This window comes from Mauremys reevesii, linkage group 2, assembly GCF_016161935.1.
Source record: "Mauremys reevesii isolate NIE-2019 linkage group 2, ASM1616193v1, whole genome shotgun sequence".
NCBI classification, from domain to species: Eukaryota; Metazoa; Chordata; order Testudines; family Geoemydidae; genus Mauremys; species Mauremys reevesii.
In genome coordinates this window covers 14,824,350-14,848,873 of record NC_052624.1, presented here as the reverse complement: position 1 = coordinate 14,848,873, position 24,524 = coordinate 14,824,350, and the positions used below count along the sequence as shown (strand labels likewise).

At 43.9% G+C, this 24,524-nt stretch overlaps 2 protein-coding genes across 4 annotated transcripts in view; both read left to right on the top strand.

Annotated features, from left to right (window-relative positions):
- ACVR2B (activin A receptor type 2B) overlaps positions 1-9,741 on the top strand; it is a 161,693-nt gene extending 151,952 nt beyond the window's left edge. For both annotated transcript variants that reach the window (XM_039525662.1, XM_039525663.1), the window contains exons 10-11: positions 117-247; positions 2,898-9,741. In XM_039525662.1, coding sequence (XP_039381596.1) covers positions 117-247; positions 2,898-3,092 — 326 coding nt within the window. In that variant the 3' untranslated portion in view covers positions 3,093-9,741. The remainder of the gene's footprint in view (positions 1-116; positions 248-2,897) is intronic.
- Positions 9,742-16,252: 6,511 nt separating this feature from the next.
- Positions 16,253-24,524, top strand: part of EXOG (exo/endonuclease G) — a 41,127-nt gene continuing 32,855 nt past the window's right edge. Inside the window, exons 1-3 of one of the 2 annotated variants that reach the window (XM_039527773.1) lie at positions 16,253-16,474; positions 22,493-22,642; positions 24,183-24,322. In XM_039527773.1, coding sequence (XP_039383707.1) covers positions 16,315-16,474; positions 22,493-22,642; positions 24,183-24,322 — 450 coding nt within the window. In that variant the 5' untranslated portion in view covers positions 16,253-16,314. Of the gene's footprint in view, positions 16,475-19,115; positions 19,533-22,492; positions 22,643-24,182; positions 24,323-24,524 lie in introns of those variants that run through there. The other variant, XM_039527774.1, reaches the window with a different exon arrangement.

Sequence of the window (24,524 nt, the reverse complement as noted above, 5' to 3'; positions counted from 1 at the left end):
TTGCTTTGACTGAGTTTTTCTGTTGCCATGGAATTGCAGTTCAGACGAAGTGAAAAGATACATCTACTTAATAGAGTCCTTCTCTGTATTAACATAGTTCTCTCCATATACCTCAGGTCCAGTGGATGAGTATATGCTGCCTTTTGAAGAGGAGATAGGTCAGCATCCATCCCTTGAGGACCTGCAGGAAGTGGTGGTTCACAAAAAGATGCGGCCTGCTTTCAAGGATCACTGGCTGAAACACCCTGTATGTCCCATCTCGTTAACAGTTTAAAATGTTTCCCCTGATGACTGGAATTAGCAATGCAGTTGAGCATTGGATGTTAACTTCAAGCCAGTTACATCAGGGAAATTATCTTTTAACAGTTTGGCAGAACGGAACTGTCTGGAGGAATAAACTAAACTACATATGAACTTTATTTCTCTAGTCTCCTGGGCCTAATTTTCAAAGGAGCTGAGCATCCACAACTCCATGGGAACTACAAGTGCTGAGCACCTCTAAAAACAGTCCCTGTCGCCTTCTCTCTCCCTGACTTCTTCCTCCTCACCCCTTCATTGGTATGATGTAGAATATCACTGTAAGAAGAAAAATCCATAGCTAAAAATAATAGTATGCAGCTCTTGTATACCATTTTTCAGTAGCAGAGCTCAAAGAACTTTACAAATGAGGTCAGTATCGTATCCCCATTTTACCAATAGGGAAACTGAGTGATTTGCCCAGGGTCAGTCAGAAGGGCAGTGGAAGCATTGGGAATCGAACCCAGGTCATGTGACACTTATGCAGTCCCCATTCTGTTGGATAGTTTGTCCTTTCCGTTACTGTGGTTTTAATCAACTGATTGGATTTTTTTTTTAAAGCAGTTTCACCCTTCACCAGCATAAGCAGAGATGGAATATTTTGTTACTTTTTGTGCATTAATGTAGTGAAAAGGATTCTCAGCCCCTTGGCATTAGCTTTTTTGAAGCTTAGTGCTTGTGAAATGGGCCAGTTTGACATCGGGAAAACAAAGCCCTCTGTTTATCCATAGAACAGGCCCATGCATGTGCAGTGGCAGTGCAAGCTTCCTCCTCATTCTGCAAGCCAACATGTCTCAGCCCTGTTCAGGAGAGTATATAGTCTCATTCTTTCTGAAGAAATGCCAACAAAGGTGCTAATTGCAGTGATAAGTCTTTTGTGCTTTGTACACCTGTCCACTAATTGAACTGAGACCTCCAAGTCATTGCACACGAGCCAGTGAACTGTCAGATGAGATACCTGCGCTGAATTAAAAATGATGGCCTAAAGGTAAAAGGCTCAGTCGCTGAGCTGTTCAGTCCCCGTGCACTAGCTAAGAAGCTAAATACCGCTATGTTCAGCCACATTGTTGCTATTGTCTCAGATGGTTTAAATTCTTTGTTTCCCCAAAATCAGGTATCAGAGGGGAAGCCGTGTTAGTCTAGATCTGAAAAAAGCGACAGAGTTCTGTGATACCTTACAGACTAACAGAAGTATTGGAGCATAAGCTTTCGTGGGTGAATACCCACTTCGACGGATGCATGTAGTCGAAATTTCCAGAAGCAGGTATAAATATACAGGCCAGAATCAGTCTAGAGATAATGAGGTTAGTTCAATCAGGGAGGATGAGGCCCTCTTCTAGCAGTCGAGGTGTGAACACCAAGAGAGGAGAAACTGCTTTTGTAGTTGGCTAGCCTCAACTGCTAGAAGAGGGCCTCATCCTCCCTGATTGAACTGACCTCGTTATCTCTAGACTGATTCTGGCCTGCATATTTATACCTGCCTCTGGAAATTTCCACTACATGCATCTGACAAAGTGGATATTCACCCACGAAAGCTTATGCTCCAATACATCTGTTAGTCTATAAGGTGCCACAGGACTCTTTGTTGCTTTTCCCAAAATCAGGGACATTTGTTGTTGTAATATATGGGTAAATCCTGATTATTCAAAATTGGATAAAATTCAGATGATCTGTGACCTGCGTTTAGCTGTATAGAAGGTGGGGTGTTTAATCTAGTAATATTATAGGATGACTAAGCACTATATGTATGTGTGTACACACACACACACACAAAATATACAGTTAGAATAAATAATGTAACAGTTTATCCATACAAAAGAAGCAGTATTTCTTTAGGAAGATGAGTTTTATGGTACTTGTATCAAAGTTGCCAACTCTCGTGCTATTATCTCAAGTCTTGCAGTATTTGGTGTTTGTTTTTCTTTTTCTTAAAATTCCTGTTCCTGGAATCAAGTGATTAGTTGAGAATCTCTGCTTTGATTTAAAAACAAACAAACAAAAACAAAACAAAACAAAACAAAAAGAGTCCAGCCTTCGTGTTTGTAGGGGAAAGCTTGATCCGAGTGCATCCTAAAGGCTCAGAACCCATAAGACAAAGAACTTAAGTATATTATTTTAAAAAAACACACACAACTTTTTGTAAAGTAATCTTATATTTTGTGGCCTAACTCAGGATTTTTGAGAACCTAGAGTTGGCAATACTGACATAGGGACAATAGAAGGGCTTGGAGTAAATCTACCTCACACTAGCCTGCTGCGCTCTAAGTGTCTCTGTGGATACTGCTGCTGTGCATGGGGAGTTTCCTAGTGTGCTTTGATCTGCTCCTGTTTTAAAGCAGGGTAGCTCAAAGCACACTAGGAAACTTTTAGTGTGCAGCAGCAGACTAGTGAGGGGTAAATTTACACTGTCTTGCCACAAACTAACCGTTCTTGTAGACAAGCCCGTAGGATCTTTTGTTAAAGAGCTCTGTCCAGATTCTCCTACATCTGCTGCCAGGCTCTGTGTGGTGCTCAACATGCCACCCCTCTCTCTTCCCCCTGCAAACAAGATTTCAGCGAGAATCCATTTGCTAAATGTGTGTTTTCTCTTGACTCCACAGGGTTTGGCACAGCTCTGTGTTACAATTGAAGAATGCTGGGACCACGATGCAGAGGCTCGGCTTTCGGCAGGCTGTGTCGAGGAGCGCATTTCTCAGATCCGTAAATCAGTAAACGGCACTACCTCGGACTGCCTCGTTTCCATCGTGACATCTGTCACCAACGTGGACTTGCCACCCAAAGAGTCTAGTATCTAAGTCCTGGTTCACTTTTGTCTTTCCAGACTCAGTGGATTTAAAAAAAGTTTAAAAACCCAACAAACACATGAATGCAGCTGCTATTTTATCTTGACTTTTTATTATTATTATTGTTGTTGTTGTTTTTTTGGATTGGATCAATTTTACCAGCACATTGCTCTACTGTATTAAAAAAAAAAAAAAAAGACATCTCAGCAAGCATTCAGGTGCCGACTAATGAATGCAGAAAAGGTGCAGGTACCTCAGAACCTCAACAAACTCACTTCAGTTGTGTTTTTTTTTTTTTATTATTCAGTTTTCTGGGTTTCTCTTTATCGGTCTGTCTTCAACACAGAGCATCTCTGACATAAAGGAAAACCACGTACCATCTTAGAAAACGCAATGCTGCAAACTTTGGAGGAAACTTAAGACTGTTACATAAGATTACACCTTCCTCAAAAGGATTATTTTCCCCTATTTTCTTTTTTTAGACAGTGAGCTTCAAAAAGAAACAAACAGCAGATGTGTCTTTTACGGATCTAACGGGTGTCATTGTAATGGGAAAAAACACAAGAAACTGGGAAGAGAATGTTAACTCTTTGGTGGTAAAATTAAAGGGGGGGGGTGTTTAGTATAGGAGAAGGGGAGAGTGATGTTGGACTTTGCAGCATTTGGAGAAACGTCATTTGCTATGGAGCTACTTCTCAGGTAACCAGTTAATGAGGGGAAGAACTTTTTTGAGGCAGAGTATTTATCACCGCAGCATATCGAGAAAGTTGGGTCAATGAGCCAATGGGATAAGCAAGGTACTAGTTCTTACTTCCCCCAATATCTCAGGCTTGGGTGTTAAAAGAACAAAACCAAACCATAGGTGTATAAATTTTTAAAACTCCAGGTAAGTATTGGAAAAAGATGCTTTTAAGCAGTGTAATTGAGAGAGACAACAGCATAGTCTCAGAAGCTCTCTGTAAAGTACTGGAAGATTTGAAAGCATTTATATCTTGCTTTAAATACAGTAGCAGTTCAGGGAATAAGGCCTCAGGGCTGGATAACTGCTTAGCCCAAGCTACCAGTGCAGATGGTTAAAAAGAAGTGGTGTGATTTGTGGCTCTGTAGAAAGGCCTTTTGTTGTTGTTGTTTTTTTTTTTAACTGGAGGGGAAAAAATTACCCGGGCCAGTGGCAGACAGTTGCACCCAAGAAGCATTTGAATTGTACAATTGCAGAATATAGGGAGGTAACAGAGCAGCATTAGCATTAACCATAGAATCTGTTAAACCAATTTCTTTGACTCAGCTTTCTCTTTATCTGTGACTAAACTCTTTTGTCTTAAAGTGGTGCATATTCTAAAATACCGTTACTCTAGTATGCCATAAACTTGCTCTAGTCAGTGAATGTTCCTAATGCTGCTGATTCAACATTTAAATATTTTTTTAATTTGCAAAACATGCAATGTTTAAAAAACAAAACACACACACACAACACGTTACGTGGCTTCCGAGGTTTAAACTGAAAAAAAAAAAAAAAAAAAAACTTCATGACCACAGACCACCTCAAACCAGAAATACCTCAGAATTTTCTACTTGTATGAGTTTTATTATATATTTTGTTAGTTGTGTTGTCTTGTAGTAAGTCTATTTTAATGTAAGTTGGCTTTTATGACAAGGGAGTTTTAAAAAAAGAAAAAAAAGAAAAAAAGTTCCAAAATCTTTTAGGAAGTGCTACCATTTTTTGTTTTATAAAGCACCATTGTAAATAACTGTATACAGTTGTAGAATAACTGCCTATATAAGGTATCTGGGCATTATTCACTCTTGTTTGTGAAGGCTGTTTCCATTTTGTGTTTGGTCTGTTTCAGTGAAAGGACAGTACATCTTTTTATTTAATAATTTTACTTTTTCTCAGAACATAACATCAATACAAAAATCAGTGTCTTGCTCAACTGAAAGTTATCTTTCCTCCTTTGATTGCCAGAACTTTTAAACTTCATTTGCTTTTATACCAAAATATAGCCCTAAACAAATGACCTTCTTATGATGTAAAAATATATATTATATAAACAAATTGGGATTTTTTTTGTCACTGACAAAATATCAACAGGGAATCTTGGTCTAGGTGTAAATCATTAAGCAAACAAAATTACCAACTGGAAAAAATAGATTAAAATTATTTTTCTCAAAAGCATGGCTTTAAAAACCTTGATAAAGTCCTTGATATTGGAGAGACAGTAAGGTAGTTGCCTTAACTTGTCTGTCTAAATAAAATCTTAAATACTTCTTTCAAGTTATTGAATGTATATTTGCATATTAATATGTGCACACATGTAAGTGTATTTGTGTATGTGGATGTTTCTGATTTTTTAATGTGACCCTGTTCAGAAAACCTGGACAAAAACACAGGCAAAGTAATAAAATTCTGGCACAGTTCATGGCCTAGTTGATGGTTAACATCTTTGGCCCCAATGCTACAAACTCCATAGTGTTTAAAGTGAACCATGCAAGTAGTTCTGTTGAAGTCAGTGGCAATATTCACATACTTGAAGTTAAGCATGTGCATAAGTGTTTGCAGGATTGGGGCCTTTCTTTTGCTCTGTGAATACATTTCTGCACTGAGATTTATATACGTGTGGTTTAGTGGTTTGAAAAGGAGTGATGTAAGCTTTGGGGTGGGATTCTAGATAAGACTTAAGATTGAATAAACTGTAGTTTTTTAGGTTTTTTCCTGAAATGGGATCCAGTCCAGATTGTTATGGAAAGTAAAAGCTGTACTGTCTTTTAACTATTTTGATCTTTGTGCTGTTCTGGATTTTTTCCTTCAGAATTATGTGTTATGGATAAAACAGGCTTATTACAGCAGTTGCTTTTAAAAAAAACTGATTTATTTAAGAAGCTTTAAAGTATTTATTGAAAGTGCCATATGATTTTCAATAGCCTATTAGACATTCTTCCTCAACAGTCTCTTTTGAGGAAGAATAATCTCAAACTCCTAACGTGTAGCTTATTTTACTTCAGAGAACTGTAAGGACATACCAACTTTGACCAAACACTGGTTGTGAGATACTAGCATCTTCTCTGGCTCTACAGTTCCTTATAGATCATTGTGTGAACATAACTCAGTAACTGGTAAGAGGGAGTTTCTGCAGGGCCTATATGTTCAGTTACAAATTTAAATGTGACTGTGGGATGAATGTGTGTGTGCCTGCATGTTAGTATGTCAGAGAAGGAAGTCCTGAGTCTTGTCTACATAAAAATTTGCCCCAGTTTGAACAAAGGTGTACACGTTTCAGTTAAACTTGCAGGTTTTTCATGTCGATGATTATGTTCTCATCAGCTGCACAGGTTTCTAATTACCAGCGAGTAGTTTCATCATTGCTAATCCAGCATTTGAACGGTCATTTTACAGTATCCATTGGAATTTTGTTTAGTATTGTAAAGACATTTCCTAAGACAGCAATAAGGCACCTCCACAGGTGTAGCAGTTACAAGCAATTGCAACCATTTCCCCTCAACACCTCTTTGAATATGATTGACCATATAGTCTCATTTTTGAAGAGCTAGTGATCACTGCATTTACAGACTTTAAGACAGCCTATTTAAAATGTACTCTTTAAAATTTTCATTGCAGCATCTTATTGTTGGGAATCATCACTCAATTTGCAATTCATAGTTTAATGTTAATTTTAAACATCCTGGGTGGCAATTGTCAATGGCAAAGTTCCCTTTGGCTTCAAGGGAGCCAGGATTTCATCAGCATTTATCTTAACTCGGGTTATGAATTTGTCATGTTGACTTAGTTAGTTATTTGGCTGACTAAAGTATGAGTTCACATTTTAAGCTGGGAAATTCTACAGGAGCTGAAATTGTCTATACAGGATAGATCTGCTAAAACAATGATAATATCAGTGTACCAAGGCTGGAATTAGTGCACTGCATGAATGTTTAAATATATGTGCATTTTATAAGGGAGGCTGGGAATTAGTCCTTGATAAGCAGCATTTAATTTATTCATGCTGAGTACAGATTTTATATTGCCCTCATCACCAAGTAATCTCTACCAACCTATCAAAGAAGTAATCTATTCAGTTTGTTGCCACCAACACAGCTGTCTTGTTCTGTCACCCCTTACAAGTCTCTTATATGAGTGTCAGAGTAGTATATTATAGAAAGTGATTTTAAAATGGTTTTAACTTCCTAGCAGAAGCCAGTGACAATTTTCTATTATACTAAAAAAGACAAAGAATATGAATAATTTTGGGGCTACAGTTGCAATAGAACTAAGCAGCCACCCACAAATCAGATCAAGATTTTGTAAAATTAATTAGGGCTGGTTTGAGTCCTTTCTTCATATTGCAGTCAGTGAGGTATAAGGGTACTACTCAGTGTGAGCTAGGGCATCACAGTCTAGATCAGAATAAGAATTTTAAGACATGCACTGTGGTCCTAGCGCCTGTTATTAGAGAGAGGCTTAAAATTCAATGAATCAATCCCTTCCTAAAAATTTATAGACCCTTCTAAGTGATTGCCATCTAAAACATAGTTTGTTGTTGTGTTACTGATACTACTGATTGGCTAAGTGAGTGAAATTTTAATGTAAATGATTTTTTTTTAAATTAAACCCATCCTGGGTGAAAGTCAACTACTAATTCCTCCTGCAGTTTTGTTATGCTCTTGAACAGTTTATTTAAAAAATATAGACATACTACCACACAAACCTTACGTAAGCCCAATTCTCACTATAGAAGTACTAAACAACTCCCTATATTAAATCATAGTAGTAATTTGCCACCCAGTCCTGCTCTCTATAGTCAGGCAAAACTCCCGCTGAGGTCAGTGAGAGTGTTTGAGTGTAGGTGGTGGCCCTTACTGTATGTGTTATGTCTATGAATAAGCATTTTTAATGTTCAAGAGCATCTCTCCACATTTTGAGTTCCTGGAATCATTGGTTCATCTAAGATGCTTTAATTTCCCTAGGTCTATCAACACGTGCAAAGATGAGTATAAAACCCACTTGCATTCAGAATTTTCCACAAGCCCCAAGTTGTGGTGTTGAGATAAGTGAAGGAGGATACAGACCAAAGTTGGAAAGGGTTTAAAAAAAAAAGCCATACAGGTTTGGACCTTTGTGTCTCCATAGAGTCATTTTTATTAAGGTCTGAGATGCAGTGTCTTAGACTTCTCTCATACTTGTAAGGTGAAATTCTGCTCCTCTCCCTGCCCCCACAAAAAGTATTAGATAAGAATTACACCTGTGGAAATGCCAAGTGTGCATGCTCGATCTCTCTGAGTTTCAGGTGCAAGATGCAGCAAATGTTCCTCCCCATTTCTCTGATTATCAAGTTACATTTCACTCAGTACTGAGGTCTCAGTCCTGTTCCCATTGAAGTCACTGACTGATCCTGGAAGTTCATTGGATGCAGAATTCCTGGTGGGAATTCCCATGTGCAGACCTTGTAGGATCAGGGCCCTTCTTACCAGGAGTAGTGATTTCTCCTCTAACAGTATCTAAACTGAAAAACACATACCAGTATTTAATTCCAATAGCACTACCTTCTAGACAGACTGTTAAGAGGTTTACCCAGTTTTCCGGGAGAGAGAACTAATCTCTTGTTATGAAAGTAAGAAATTTAAATTGTACAAGTTACTGCTTGATAACATTGTGAGCATGCAGTTGTTGCAGTCCTGTCCAAGTAGTACTTTGGTTGAGAAGTTACTAAGAAAGAAGCACCCCCGGCTATATCACTTTTGCATACAGAATATTGTTTGGTAACATTGTAAATAAAAAGTAGACTATATAATAAGTGAGGGAAATAAAAACATTTTAACTTTTTTACTTTTGAAAAAATATATATTTTTAGTTACATAATACAAGCAAAAATTCTACATTGTGTGACTATTCTTTTATACCACAAATTATTTTTGTAAAGTGTAATATCTTTCTGCAGGGAAAAGGGAGAGAAGTTTTGTGTAACCACAGTAAAATATATAATTTTTAATCTAACTCTGCGCTACATCAAAGTATAGAGGATGGAACAATTTAATCTGAAACTAATTTAACAAGCAGGTTGGAAGTACATGGACATGTTTTGGGGACCGCACTGTATATTTCCAATTGGTTATCTTGCATGTTTCATCCCTTCAGCAAAAGAAGCTTGTTGCTTTTGAATGGCCATCTTAGATTTAACCAAGAAGGCAGTTTTCACATATCCATGTGTGATCAGTGTGCTGTCATGCATGTGCTGTGATGCTACAGTGGATTGTGAAATCAGCGTGTTAAGAATTTTCAAAGACCAAATACTTGGGTTGACTTTACTCGTTGACATGTCCATTTATAGCAGCTGCTTCTGATGCATTGATGATATGATCTCTAAGGAACTGTTGCCAGCAGAAACCCAATAAAACAAATTTCTAGAAATCCCTTCCCTTCAAAGTGTATAGATGTCATAAACAGGTCATTTTCCAGGATATTGAGACAAGTGTTCTGTTTTTCAGATGTTGGATTTCTCTGGCAATGTAAGGGATGCTTTTTCTTCTGTTCTTTTAAAAAGCACTGGTGGGACACTGCCAGGTTAAAAATCCTATAAATTTCCTGATCTGTTACTAATCAAAGGTGTTATTGAATTTTAAAAAAAAATTCTAAAATGTACTACTAAAATTTACTTATATTGGCTGTTCACTAAGGGCTGTAAACATTTTTGCTCTCTGAGTACTGTAGTTAGGTTGACCTAATCCCTGGTGTAGACACAGCTACATTGACAGAAGAAGTCTTTCGTCGCGTTAGCTACCGGCTCTCAGTGAGATGGATTAAGTACATGATAGAAAACCCCTTCCGTCAGTATAGGCAGCATCTACACTAAGGCGCACAAGTGGCATAGCTGCAGCAGTGTAGACATGCCCTGAGTAAAATCTTGGCCCTGTTGAATTGACTTCAGTTGAACCAAGGTAGATAAATGTGTTCCTGGAGCACTTTTTAAAAGTGCCTGGTCAATAATACGTGTAACTTCTTGTTCCCTAAAACTTCTGATTTAGGTTAAAATTCTGCTCTGATAACTGAAGTAATAATCCACGAAGTAAGTAGTAATCTTCTCTATTGAGACAATTCCACTGAAAGATTATACTTCTGTTATGTCCATTCAGTTCTGATATGTAACACTCTTCTGTTGTGCCTTTGGCTTTTAACATGTAAAAGCAACTGCTGTAATTTTTAACTTTTTTTTCTGTCTGAAAAACAACCCACTTTTCATTGCCCAGCTGTTATTTCTGGATGCAGTCTGTGATCCAGGTATTTCAAGAACCAATTACCTCAAACCTCATACAGTGTTGCTATCTGGATTCTCCTTGATACTACAATATTGTAACATACACAAACAGGAACCCTGCTACATATGGGTGTTTTTATATATATATAATATATATAAATGAAAAAGATCCCCAAGGACTGAAGAAAAGCAAACTTTTTCGTTTTCCAATATTGAAACCAAAACGGCTTCTGTAAAGCTCTCTAATGGCATTGTGCTGGATATATATCAAGAGGGTGTTATCTGAAAAGTGCTTCCTTTATTCGTCTTCTAATTTCTACGATTTTCAGTATTTCATTGGGACAGATGTGATTTAAAATGCTGTTCCTGCATTTGTTTTTGCTCTTTTCTGAAGCAGAGGGCTCAGTGACATTTCCAGTTGTTAAAAACTCAGTGTAGAACATTCCGATAAGATTAGTGTTGTAAAACTATAGTATGCCACAGTGCATTCTGGGAAGATTTCTGTAGATTTTGTTTCTGTAAAAAGGAAAGCAGCGGTTGTAGCTTGTTCAACTTTCTCTACTATTCCATGAACTAAAGCTTAACCAGTGACCATCACAGAGTCACTGTGAAATCCTAACTGAGTAGTAGTTAGTGGCCTTTCTAGGCTGCAAATTTACCCTCTAACTTATTAAAAAAAAAAATGGCTAGGTGGTAAGGGTTTAGGATGTCCATGGTGTGTAATAGCTAAAACAACTGTCTCTGGATAACAGAGGGCATCTTGATGGACTTTACCTTTTTATTCCCCTGGGTTTTTTTTAATACAATCAGCTTCATCGCTAACAGAGTATTCCATAGCAGTGTCTGGTTGAAGGGAATTACAGCCCTAACAGTTTTTCCTGAAGGAAAAATATATAACGTTCTCACTGGTCATGTTTTTGGGAAATGTGGATTAAAATTTGTTTTAATTTTAGCCAGATACCTGATACGCCAATACAGTTTGCAATTTATCCATATGAAATAGTAACTTTCATATCCAAACATGAAGTAATTTAAAGGGAGGAAGGTGATCTGTGACTTTTTTTTTTTTTAAAGCATCAGTGTTAGTGTTAAGTGTGTGTGTGGCTATTGATGGTTACAGGGAATCTTTGGTACACCTTTTACAAAGTATTAAAGTCTCCCAGAAGATACTTTTTAGAACACTGATGGCCTTTCCATGCACTTATGTAATGGTGGAAAACCAGCTGTTTGGTCCATCCGAATTTAAGGAGGTGGTTACTGCAGACTAAGGGCTAGTCTATGCTAGAGTTGCTACAGTGGCACAGCTGTACCAATGTCGCTGTGCAGCTGTAGCGCTGCTAGTGCCTATGCTCTATGATGACGGGAGAGAGCTCTCCCATCAGTATAAATTACTCCATCTCCCCAAGCGGTGGTAGCTAGGTCGGCAGTAGAGCTGCTCCTGCCGACATAGCACTGTCCATACCAGCGCTTAGGTCGGTGTAAATTACGTTGCTTGGGGAGGAGGGGGGACTTTTCCACACCCCTGAGTGATTTAAGTTATACTGAAGTAAGTGCTAATGTGTACAAGCCCTGAGTAACATGCTTCTTGATCTTAATTCTATGCCATAAATCCGCACAATGCCATTGTCAATCTGTTCGAAATATCTGCTTATGAATTCTGCATGATCTTCATGATAGAGTTGAAGGCTTAATCTTTCACCTGCTAATATTTTTTTCACATTTCTGTGAAATTTGACTAATTTTATACTGTAAAGTTGACTTGACTTACGTACAGTTTGATGTCAATTTTTGTGGAAAGAGCTTTCTGCATGTAACATTAGACACATACAGTTAAACAACACAGCATAGTACAAAACTGAAAATGTTTTGGCACCAGCAGAAAGAAATTTCATCTGAACCATTTGTCATTTTAAACTGTCATATTATCAGTTTTACCAGCTACTTCTAAATTTGTGCTTTATTAAAAAAAATTAAAGAATCCTAAGACTTGTCTAGCTTAGTGAAAAATGTGTATATCAGTTTTAGGATGTGTATATCAGTCTTATTACGCTGTGTTACTTAACTTGTATATATAGAATATACATAAGAGTTTGCAGTAACCTGTTTCTCCAGGATTTCCAGTTTGAATGATTTAATAAACTCTGACAATGAGACTTAGAAGATTGCAGAAGTAAACTGAGTGTAAATCACAGGAAGCTCTATCAGATGGTGAAATAATTTTTAAAGATTCTTTTGGTCCTTGGCTCAAATTCAATAAATACTGTTTGTATACCAGGATATGTGAAATGTAAATGTTGTAGGTTATATTTCACTCTTGTAGCTATTAAAAATGTAGAACAGAGCTAGCTTGTACTACTGAGTTAACAAAAGTTATACTGAAGTATCCTGTTAAAGAAAAAAAGTATATGGAGTTAAGCTCGTTGCTGTAACCCCTTTTGGATTGAAGTGTGCTGATTTTTTATATATATTATATATATCTCTATATATATCTACATATAGATATATATATACACATATATAAAATGGCCTAAAGCAGACATCCATTGTATTGCAGTTATGAAATGAAGATGTTTTGGAAAGAAAATTGTATCATAGTTCATACATTTGCAGTGGATCTTTGTTCCTTTTTACTGTGGTATTTTAGAAATGAGTCTCAAGATTGAAATTAGATCTGCCAAGTTGGGGTTTTGCTGCTTCAGCTTTGCACTGGGTGCCCGAATAAACCAGTATGAATGTAGTGTTTGCCCTGTGTGAAGCAGCTACACCCCAACAAATAGGAGGAAAAAAACTAGAAAGAACTACTTCAAGTTTATCTTTTTGTATATGAAAATAAACAATAAATTACAAATATTAAGCTCTTCTTTTATTGATGCAACCTCTAAAGGCCTTTTTTTCTTCTTTGCCTGCCTGAATTATTTGCTTTCAAAATATATTGCAGAGCATTTTCATTGTGTATGGCCTCCTTGCCATCCTAGTGTTCCCAGACAAGATTCATGGAAATGGACAGCATGAGCATGTTGGGATAAGGTGTAGGAGCAGCGTACCTGGCCAACAAAAGCCCTCATCAGCTACCAAGGGACATCAGTGCTAAGGATTAACTGAAAACCATATTTGAAGTGTTCTGCAAACATTTATTAACTCATGTTCCCCTGGGCGGCGTGTTACCCTTGTGTTATAGATGGGGAAGCTAAGGTACAGAGATGGTTGTCTTGGACAATGGAGTGGAGGTCAGAGCTAGCATTGGAACTGCAGCTTCCTCTTGTCCCCATGTCATCTTTGATTCCCACCTTGGTGGGAGAAGGAAGACATCAAGGAAATTGTGCTGGACATTGACAACTGGAATCTCTGTGCTGCTTATGTAACTCAGCATGATGCTAGAAACTAAATATCACCAAAATTTCAGCGAGATGAGCACTTCTTTTGCAAATGTGTGTGGAAAAGGATTTTAAGCAAGGTAGCCTGGTCTGATTCTCAGTGCTGACATGCTCTCTAGTTATGACTTTGGGTTGTGTTGTGTGTTCCTTTGGAGGATGGTTAATAGTATCAGCACATAATATTTTTGCAAATTACTCTGTCTATATAAGGGATATAGTTACTCTTTTTTGAACATGTCCTCTTTCCACTTGGCATGCCCATTTGGAGGCCGTGAGAGCTGCCGAGCATTCAGCATTTTTGAAAATCAGGCCAGTTCTTTAGATGCCTAAATATGGATTTCAGAGCACCCATTAAATCTTACCCTCCATCCTTATTTTCAAGGCCCTTAGTTGGAGGACCAGGGAATTGAAGGACTGAGTAGCCCAACAGCTCTGCTTTTCAGAAACAATGAAAAGATCTGCCAAGAGCCACAAGCTTGTGTGCGTGAGGCTTGGTCTACATTACAGAATTAGGATGACCTAAGGCAGTTTACACTGATCTAATTAGGACAGTGTCTACACTAGAATGCTGCTTCTGCCATAGTAAGTGGCCTGCTACACTTCCGCTTCTGCTGTCACATGAGGCGTAGCACTTATGCCAGTGTAGTTAGGGTGACAAAGTATCCTTATAGGCAGTGCACTACTTACTTCAGCTGTTAGCTGTCATTCTGTCAGCAGCTTGGGGTTCACAGCTAGGCCTGTAAATTGACAAGAATGTCAGTTTTGCTGCTGGTAGGCTCTGTGCTGTGAACTCGAGCCCAGTGAGGTTCACAGCTGGAGCCACCCCTCAACTCTGAGGTGACAGCCCGAGCTGCGAGCCTGGTGCTAGGCTGCCCAGCGCTGAAAGTCCAGGCTTTCAGCCGTGTGCAGAGATCCCCGTTGTGAGCATGGGCTCCTAGCTCCCCCTGGAGCTCCCACAGCTCTGAATGCCTCTACTCTGAACCAGAGCCAATAGCAAGAATGTCTATTTCAGTGGGGTCTCAAACTTTTTTTACTGGTGACCCCTTTCACACAGCAAGCCTCTGAGGGTGACCTCGCTAATAAATTAAACATACTTTTTAATATATTTATTCCTGGCTGCAAGAAGGGTGATTGGCTTAGTGGCTTCCTCGCGGCTTTCACCACCCAGCGTCATCATGCTGAGTTACACCATTATAAATACTGGAGGAGTTAATATATTTAACACTATTATAAATGCTGGAAGCAAGCAGGGTTTGGGGTGGAGGTTGACAGCTTGTGAACCCCCCCATGTAATAACCTCATGACCCCCTGAGGGGTCCTGACGCTAGTATGAGAACCCCTGGTCTATTTCAAGGCTGGTAAGGCTCCCTGTTATGAAATTGAGTGGGCTGGGTTCACAGCTGGGGCTGTAACCTTAGGTTGGGGGGCTCCAGCTGAGAGTCCTGCATGGCTGTCAGTGCCCCCATAATGCCCCACTTCAGTTGGTGGTGATTCCTGGTGAGGATACACCCCACCAATGAAGGAGGGTAATGTAGATACCAACAGCTGCTTGAATTACTGTGGTGGCAGTTGGTTGACCTAAATTGAGTCTATCTAATTTTGTAGTGTAGACAAGCCCGCAGCCAGGGTGCTTCTCACATGGGGCCCAAGACTTTAGAACTCATTACCACAGGATCTAAAGATCACAGCTCCCCTGTGCTTTTCCACACAACAACTTTAACTATTAGCATCTTTGTGTATTTTCCATACTTCTCATGTAATTTACACCTTCTGGGGGCTGGAGGAGAAGGGTGAGGATCTAACTTTACTGCCATAAGTCAGCTTGTATGTCTTTTACCTTGTGGAAAGTACTTAGATATTAAAAAAACTAAACAAAATGGAAATCTTTGTAGGTAAACCTCTGTACGGCAAAGCCTGGCACCTGGCCCCTACTTTTCCTCATTTTTTCTTAAGCATAGATTCCTTGGTCTCACGGCATTACCCATATCAGTTAAAGACTAAATTTATTAGCTGAAGCCTCTTTTACTGAACAGAAACGCTCTACTCCGGGTAGCAGCAAGGGTCAGGTGCAGATTAGAATAACACAGTCCAAGCCCAGAACCAACCCTTGCGATCATCTCTGACCTCGTGCATAACAGGCTAGAGCCCTTCCCTAAACACAGCAGATTTTAGGGAAAAAATAAGCGATTCTTAATGTAAAAATTGCAGGTGCTGGAAAATCCCGCATGAGCGCGGGTGGCTTGTTCCCACCGTTCATTACGTTCAGGGTGACACATTTCTGGTGTATTATTTCCAATCTCCTCAGTGAGAGGATCTGCAGCAAAGGAACCCCAGGGATTTACCCCCCCCCCCCCCCCCCGCAGCTGTAACACTTTCCCCAGCTTGCTCCTCCCGCCTCTCTCTGAAGCGGGCTTAGGCTGCAAACCGAGGGGCCTTTCCTGGGGCTAGTGGGGAGCCCCGGGCCTCACGCCCGGTCCCTGGCGCAGCGGTTCCCGGCCCCCTGCAGGCCGCGGTCGGGGCTGGCCGGGCGGCTCCGCTGCTCTCCCCGGCCGGCCGGCAGGGGGCTCCGTGGGGACAGCGCTGAGCGGAGCCGCCGCCTCCTTCCCCGGCCGGGCCATGGCGGGGACTGCGGGCGCCCGATTCGCCAAGCGCCGCTTCCTGGGCGGCTTCGTCTGCGGGGCCGCGCTGGGCGCCGCCGCCTCCGGCCTGGCCGCGCTGCGGCTCCTCCGCAGCCAGCCCGGCCCCGCGCCGGCGGCCCCTCGCGAGCGGCCGCAGGGTAAGAGCGGGGCGGGGGGAGGAAGTGCCCGCGCGCAGCGCCGCCGGCTCTGCCCTGGGAGTCCCCGGCGCCGCCCGCCCCAGCGCCCTTCCCCAGCGCTTCTCACTACCCCAGTGCCCCGCCCCTAGACCGGTCCCCCTCGCCTCATCAGCACCCCAGACCCTCCTCACTGCCCTTCCCCCAGTGCCCTGCCCCCCTAGACCGGCCCCCCTCACCTCATCAGCACCCCAAACCCTCCTCACTGCCCTTCCCCCAGTGCCCTGCCCCCCTCGCCTCACCAGCACCCCAAACCCTCCTCACTGCCCTTCCCAGTGCCCAAACCCTCCTCACTGCCCTTCCCCAGTGCCTGCTCCCTCGCCTCATCAGCACTCCACACCCTCCTCACTGCCCTTCCCCCAGTGCCCTGCCCCCCTCGCCTCATCAGCACCCCAAACCCTCCTCACTGCCCTGCCCCCAGTGCCCTGCCCCTAGACCGGCCCCCTCACCTCATCAGCACCCCAGAGCCCTTCCCCAGTGCCCTGCCCGCCAGACCGGCCCCCTCGCCTCAGCACCCCAAACCCTCCTCGCCTCATCAGCACCCCAGAGCCCTTCCCCAGCGCCCTGCCCCTAAACCGCCCCCTCGCCTCATCAGCACCCCAAACCCTCTTCACTGCTCTGCCCCCAGGGCCCTGCTCCCCCTCGCCTCATCAGCACCCCAAAACCCTCCTCACTGCCCTGTCCCCAGACCGGCCCCCTCCTCGCCTCATCAGCACCCCAAAGCCCTTCCCCAGTGCCCTGCCCCCTAGACCGGTCCCCATGCCTCATCAGCACCCCCAAACCCCCTCAGTACCCTGCCCCCTTGCCTCACCAGCACCCCAAACCCTCCTCACTGCCCTTCCCCCAGTGCCCTGCTCCCCTCGCCTCATCAGCACCCCAAACCCTCCTCACTGCCCTGCCCCCAGCGCCCGCCCCTCACCTCATCAGCACCCCAGAGCCCTTCCCCCAGCGCCCTGCCCCCCCCGCCTCATCAGCACCCCAAACCCTTCTCACTACCCTTCCCCCCCAGTGCCCCGCCCCCTAGACCGGTCCCCCCTCGCCTCATCAGCACCCCAAACCCTCCTCACTGCCCTTCCCCTAGTGCCCTGCCCCTAGACTGGCCCCCTCGCCTCATCAGCACCCCAAACCCTCCTCACTGCCCTGCCCCCAGCGCCCTGCCCCCTTGCCTCATCAGCACCCCAGAGCCCTTCCCGCAGCGCCCTGCCCCCTTGCCTCATCAGCACCCCAAACCCTCCTCACTGCCCCTTCCCCCAGTGCCCTGCCCCCCCATGCCTCATCAGCACCTCAAACCCTCCTTACTGCCCTGCCCCCCCAGGGCCCTGCCCCCCCTCGTCTCATCAGTGTCAGGGACTCTAACCCCGACAGCGAAGTTCGTTGTCTGACCACAGAGAAACAGGCAACACCAGCAAGGTCCGATCAGAAGCTCTTTATTGACAAGTGCAGGAGTCAATAGAGAGCAGCTCGCCTCCAGACAGAACCAGCTCCTCTTTACAGCTTAGTATTAGCCTATATAGACAGTTTTATTACGTCATACATCATTCACTTGAGCAACCCACCCTCCTTTGTCTAACAACTGGAAACTAGACACTTTTAATATACACACATGTCTAGTCTTTATGTTTACAGCATTAGATTATTAATAATATTTTAACAAGCACCAAAAGTTAGGAATGCAGGGGAGTTTTAAACAAGCCGATAACTCAACCAGGGAGTTAGAATCTGAACTGTGGGCCCTTATCAGTTAGGGTCCTTATCAGTTCTTCAGACACTATTCCTAACACAACGCAGCTGGTACCAGCCCCTCACTTATCTTACTCTTTCCCAGGGCTTTGTGAGACAATGCTGCTTTTCAGTATTTTTTCCACTCTGGGATTACCCAGAAACCAGTCAGGTTGGCATACCTGTTTTGTCTGCTATATCTTTATTCAGGCCTAACATCAGCACCCCAGTGCCCTTCCCCCAGTGCCCTGCTCCCCCTCGCCTCATCAGCACCCCAAACCCTCCTCACTGCCCTGCCCCCCCAGTGCCCTGACCCCCCCCTCGCCTCATCAGCACCCCAGTGCCCTTCCCCCAGTGCCCTGCCCCCCCTCGCCTCATCAGCACCCCAGTGCCCTTCCCCAGTGCCCTGCCCCTCGCCTCATCAGCACCCCAAACCCTCTTCACTGCGCTGCCCCCCCAGCGCCCTGCCCCCCTTCGCCTCATCAGCACCTCAAACCCTCCTTACTGCCCTGCACCCCTCGCCTAATCAGCACCTAAATCCCTCCTTACTGGCCTGCACCCCCCAGACCTGCGCCCCCTCACCTCATCAGCACCCCAAACCCTCCTCACTGCCCTGCCTCCCCAGACCAGCCCCCCTCACCTCATCAGCACCCCATAACCCTCCTCACTGCCCTGTCCCCCTACACCAACCTCCCCATACCTCATCAGCACCCCAAACCCTCCTCACTGCCCTGCCCCCTGAGACTGACCTCCCCATGCCTCATCAGCACCCCAAACCCCCCTCACTGCCCTGCCTCCCCAGACTGGCCTCATCAGCACCCCAAACCCCCTCACTGCCCTGCCCCTAGACCAACCTCCCCTCACCTCATCAGCACCCCATAACCCTCCTCACTGCCCTGTCCCCCTACACCGACCTCCCCTCGCCTCATCAGCACCCCAAACCCTCCTCACTGCCCTGCCCCCTGAGACCGACCTCCCCATGCCTCATCAGCACCCCAAACCCTCCTCACTGCCCTTCCCCCTGAGACCGACCTCCCCATGCCTCATCAGCACCCCAAACCCTCCTCACTGCCCTACTCCCCTACACCAACCTCCCCTCACCTCATCAGCACCTCAAAACCCTCCTCACTGCCCTGCGCCCTAGACCGACCTCCTCTCACCTCATCAGTACCCCAAGTTAGAGGAAAGGCATGGGAAGAGGCAAGCAGAAAGGTTCAGGCTGGCTGCACAGCTTGAGAACAGGGTTTCAGCACAGGAGCAGGCATTTGCTTTGCAGTTCCTGGAACATGCAAGGCAACTAAGGGTATGTCTACACTACGGGATTATTCCGATTTTACAGAAGCTGGTATTTGGAAACAGATTATATAAAGTCGAGTGCACGGGGCCGCACTAAGCACATTAATTCGGCGGTGTGGTCCATGTACCGAGGCTAGCGTCGATTTCCGGAGCATTGCACTGTGGGTAGCTATCCCGTAGCTATCCCATAGTTCCTGCGGTCTCCCCCACCCATTGGAATTCTGGGTTGAGATCCCAATGCATGATGGGGCAACAACAGTGATTCTGGGTAAATGTCGTCACTCAGTCCTTCCTCCGTGAAAGCAACGGCAGACAATCATTTAGCGCCCTTTTCCCCTGGATTGCCCTGGCAGACGCCATAGCATGGCAACCATGGAGCCCACTTAGCCTTTTGTCACTGTCACCGTGTGTGTGTACTGGATGTTGCTGACAGACGCGGTACTGCAGTGCTGCATAGCAGCATTCATTTGCCTTTGCAAGGTAGCAGAGACGGTTACCAGCCCTATTGCACCGTCTGCTGCTTTGGAAATTGGCGATGATGGTTACCAGTCCTATTGTACCGTCTGCTGCTGTCATGGGTGCTCCTGGCTGGCCTCGCTGAGGTCGGCCGGGGGCGCATGGACAAAAATGGGAATGACTCCCCGGGTCAGTCCCTTCTTTACGTTTTGTCTAAAAGTAGAGTCAGTCCTGCCTAGAATATGGGGCAAGCCTACTAAAGAACCAGAGAGGACAACGGCTCCGGGTCAGAGCCCCAGACATCCCACAGAAATGATGAGCTGCATGCCATTCTAGGGGGTGCCCCTGCAACAACCCCACCCGTTGCTTCCCTCCTCCCCCACCCCTCCTGGGCTACCGTTGCAGTGTCCCCCCATTTGTGTGATGAAGTAATAAAGAATACATGAATAAGAAACACTGACTTTTTAGTGAGAGAAAATGAGGGGGAGGCAGCCTCCAGCTGCTATGATAATCTAGGCAGGACAGAATCTCCATTAGACATTAAGTGGGGGAGAGGAGCGCAGCTTCCAGCTGCTATGATATTCCAGGCAGGACTGAATCTCCAGGAGACAAAGCTTAAAGAAGGGAATGACCAGGAGTCATTCCCATTTTTGCCCAGGCACCCCCAGCCGACCTCACCGAGGCCAGCCAGGAGCACTCATGGGATGATGAGGACGGTTACCAAGCCTATTGCACCGTCTGCCATCGGTTCATATATAAAGGGCTTCGTTGTGTGGACGGGCGCAGGGTTAATTCGGTTTAACGCTGCTAAATTCGGTATAAACGCGTAGTGTAGACCAGGCCTAAGGGTGGAAGACATAGTTAAGCAGAAAGAACTGTTTGAGCAGCTGATATCACTAACGGCTACAAGAGTGCTGGTTCCTGCTGCATCACTCACACTATAGCCTGAGTCCTCTCCGGGATACCTTAAGATGTTGTCCAGAAACAGTGTGGAAAACTCCATGGTTGGTGGCCCATGCAATTGGGCCTCATGCATAGCTGGGCAGGGCAACTTTGCCCCATGCAGTTCTCTATATTGCCCCCCTCCCCTGTCAATACCTCCACCACCTCCCCCAGTGCAGCAAACGGGGAAAGAAGGGAAGAGAGGAAGGGGGACTGGAGGACACACAACGGCAGGAGGTTCTGTTGTTACTTGTGTTTTGGTGTGGTAATAGGCTGCTGGCCTGCCTGGCAGTGGGTGAATGGGCAGTGGGTTGTACTTTTTTTAAATACATATTTATAAATAAAGCTTTTTATCAAAGAAAGCTTATTGCTATCACTGCATCACATTCTACGGAGTGTATTTCAAATAATAAAGGTGAGCACATGCTCAAGGACAATTAGAAATTAATATGCAAACCCTGTTCCTCAATACAATTAGCTATATCAATCTATATTTAAATCAACCCCCCATTTGATAAGTTGTCATGTCATTCGTAAGTACATTGCATGGCAATCATCCCCCATGCCTCCCCGGCACTGAACCCCTCTTACAATCAATGAGCTTCTTCTCCATCACATCATTGGCTTGTACAAGTCCATAATGTGGGAGCACAAAGCATCCCTGACTTCTGTGGCCTGGGTGCATCCAGCTCCAGCTGTGGTTGGTGTCCCTCCTGGCTGAGGGTACCGATTCAGCAGCCCCTCGCTGTCATAGGCCCATTCAGGGGGAAATGGCTCACCTCTGGTTTTGCAAAGATTGTGATGAGCACAGCAAGCCACTGTGATGCAGACAGCATTGATGATGCTGGCATCCAAACTCAGGGCTGGCTTTATTAACTGCGGGGCCCGATTCAAATACCTGGCGGCGGTCCAGGGCTTCGGTGGCACTTCGGCAATGGGGGATCCGCTCCGGGTCTTCCGCGGCGCCAAAGGACCCCTCGCTGCCGAAATGCTTCATTGCGGGGGTTATCCTTGCAGGTTTGCACTCTAAATGTCATAGACTTTAAGGTCAGAAGGGACCATCATGATCGTCTAGTCTGAGCTCCTGCACAACACAGGCCGCGGAATCTCACCCACCCACTCCCGCAACAAACCCTTAACCTATGTCTGAGCCACTGAAGTCCTCAAATCATAGTTTAAAAACTTCAAGGTGCAGAGAATTCTTCAGCAAGTGACCCGTGCCCCATGCTGCAGAGGAAGGCGAAAACCCCTCAGGGCCTCTGCCAATCTGCCCTGGAGGAAAATTCCTTCCTGACCCCAAATATGGCAATCAGCTAAACCCTGAGTATGTGGGCAAGACTCACCAGCCAGACATTTAACGTAAGTTTGGTGTCAAGCATGGACGTCTCTCTGGTGGACATGAGTTATTTTTTTAAGTGTCTTTTTTTTGGTCTTAAATATGTTTTCAGTTCAACTCAAATAGAGCGTTATTCAATACTATGTATAGAAACCTGAGAGACATTCCCCTCCCTCTTTTGTTTCTAATCCCTGTGTCACCTGAGGGTCACTTTTTGTTTGTTCCCCCCTTAGAACCAGTGGAAGAGTCTCTGCTGGAACAGTATGGATTCCCTGTAGCTGGAACAGAGACCAGATGTTACACAAATCATGCACTGTCTTATGATCAGGCAAAACGAGTGCCTAGATGGGTGATTGAACATATTTCAAAACACAAGACACTGGGTATGTATGTGTGTGCTTGTTTATTTTGATGGCACCCACAAGTGGGATAGGCACGTCACAGAAAATACCATTCCTGCAATGAGCTCTGTGGAGGTGGATCCCTGTGCCCACTCAGTCTCACCAAAGTCAGTGAGGCTACATGGAAGTGCTGGATTAATGACCCTAGTCCTGTAAAAGGAATCTGCCAGTGCAAGTCCTTGTGCCTGTTCTGAGTCCCATTTTCCTTAGTGGGACTATGAGCTGGCAGAAGGGATCATATTGAAGGATTTCTCTGCAGGATCGGGGCTTACGTGACAAATGTGACGAGTTTGAGTATATTCCATACAGCTTGAAGGGGAGGGTCAGGAAGGAGAAGAGTTACAGGTACAGGATGAGGTGATTGTACAGTTTACACAGACACATGGCTGGTGATTCAGCGGCTATGTGTACATCTGAAACACTCATTTTTTGTAGGTGACCTTGCAGAAGTGGGTCTTAAAAGGTCAAGTTAATGACTGTGAGGCTACCAATGTAAAATTAAACTACATAAACTAAGGCCCCAAGGCCACACCCATTTACAAACATGCTTAACTTCACTCACTGGAACAGTCCCATTGAAGGCAGTGGGATTATTCAAGTTCTTAAAGGTGATCCTCAGGCAAATCTTCAGCTACTGTAAATTGTTTTAGCTCTATTCAATGCAGCTATCACAGTTTACACCAGTTGAGGATCTACTCCATGTTTGTCTTTGCAGGATCAGGCTGAATTAATCAGAATAGCTCTATGAGAGATTTAGATAAAACGTAAAGTGCCAGAAAAATAGGAGTATGTAATATGTAGCCCTGAAATAACATTTTTGGGAAAGTTGAATCATTTTGATCAACTGATCAAAACCAAATAATGAATGTAACACATTGTATTACATATGTTACTCAGTATGTAACACATACTCTTTGTAACCCATTACTTATATTGCCTCAGTTCCACTAAACTGTTTTCACCATCTGACTGAAATGCAAATAATATACAACCGTCTTAATTTAAATTTATAGAATTATTAAGTTTTAATATTGCAAGTTGTTATTGGTAACAAAGGTACCTGTATAACTGCAAAATAAGTAGCATCCCTTTAGCTATATCTCAGTCACAATCTTCAGGGTAGCTTTCAAAACTACAGACATGATGCTGAGAGCACTTAGAACTGACTATAAGTAGTCCCATTGATTTCAGTAGTTCATAAAAGATGAAAGCAGTAATTTTGCAATTGTATTCAAGTGTCTATAACCATCTGACATGTTAAAACGTTGTCCAAAGTATCAGAATCAAACTAACCAGCCAGTTGAGATTAAACATCTTGAGACATGCAATTCTGATATACGTCTGATTGCTACCCTGATTAAGACATAGTTCTGTCAAAATTGAGGTGGAAAATAATACTCAGATCACATATAGAAACCTGAAATGTAAGCAGTTTGGGAAGGCACATTGGGAAACAGCTCTTTTTATTCTGTAATGATGATGGTTCGCTAATAACCTAACTATTTAGTATATTGTTCCTCAGGCAACGCAGATCGAAGGCACTGCAAATTCAGACCAGATCCTAGTATCCCTCTCATGTTTAGTGCTGTCAATGAAGACTATGTTGGGAGCGGGTGGTCACGAGGACATATGGCACCAGCAGGAGATAACAAATTTTCAACAGTAAGAATCCTTCTTAATGTATGTCTGTCAGTGGGAGGGTGATCTAAAATTTATTTATAATGGGTTGTTTTTTTTTGAGAGGAAGCATGGCCTACTTGTTGAGGGACAAGATATGGAATCAGGAGTTCTGGGTTTTCATCCTGATTGTGCTGTAGACTTGCCGTGTGAAACTGAGCAACTCACAACTTTCTATGCCCTGGCT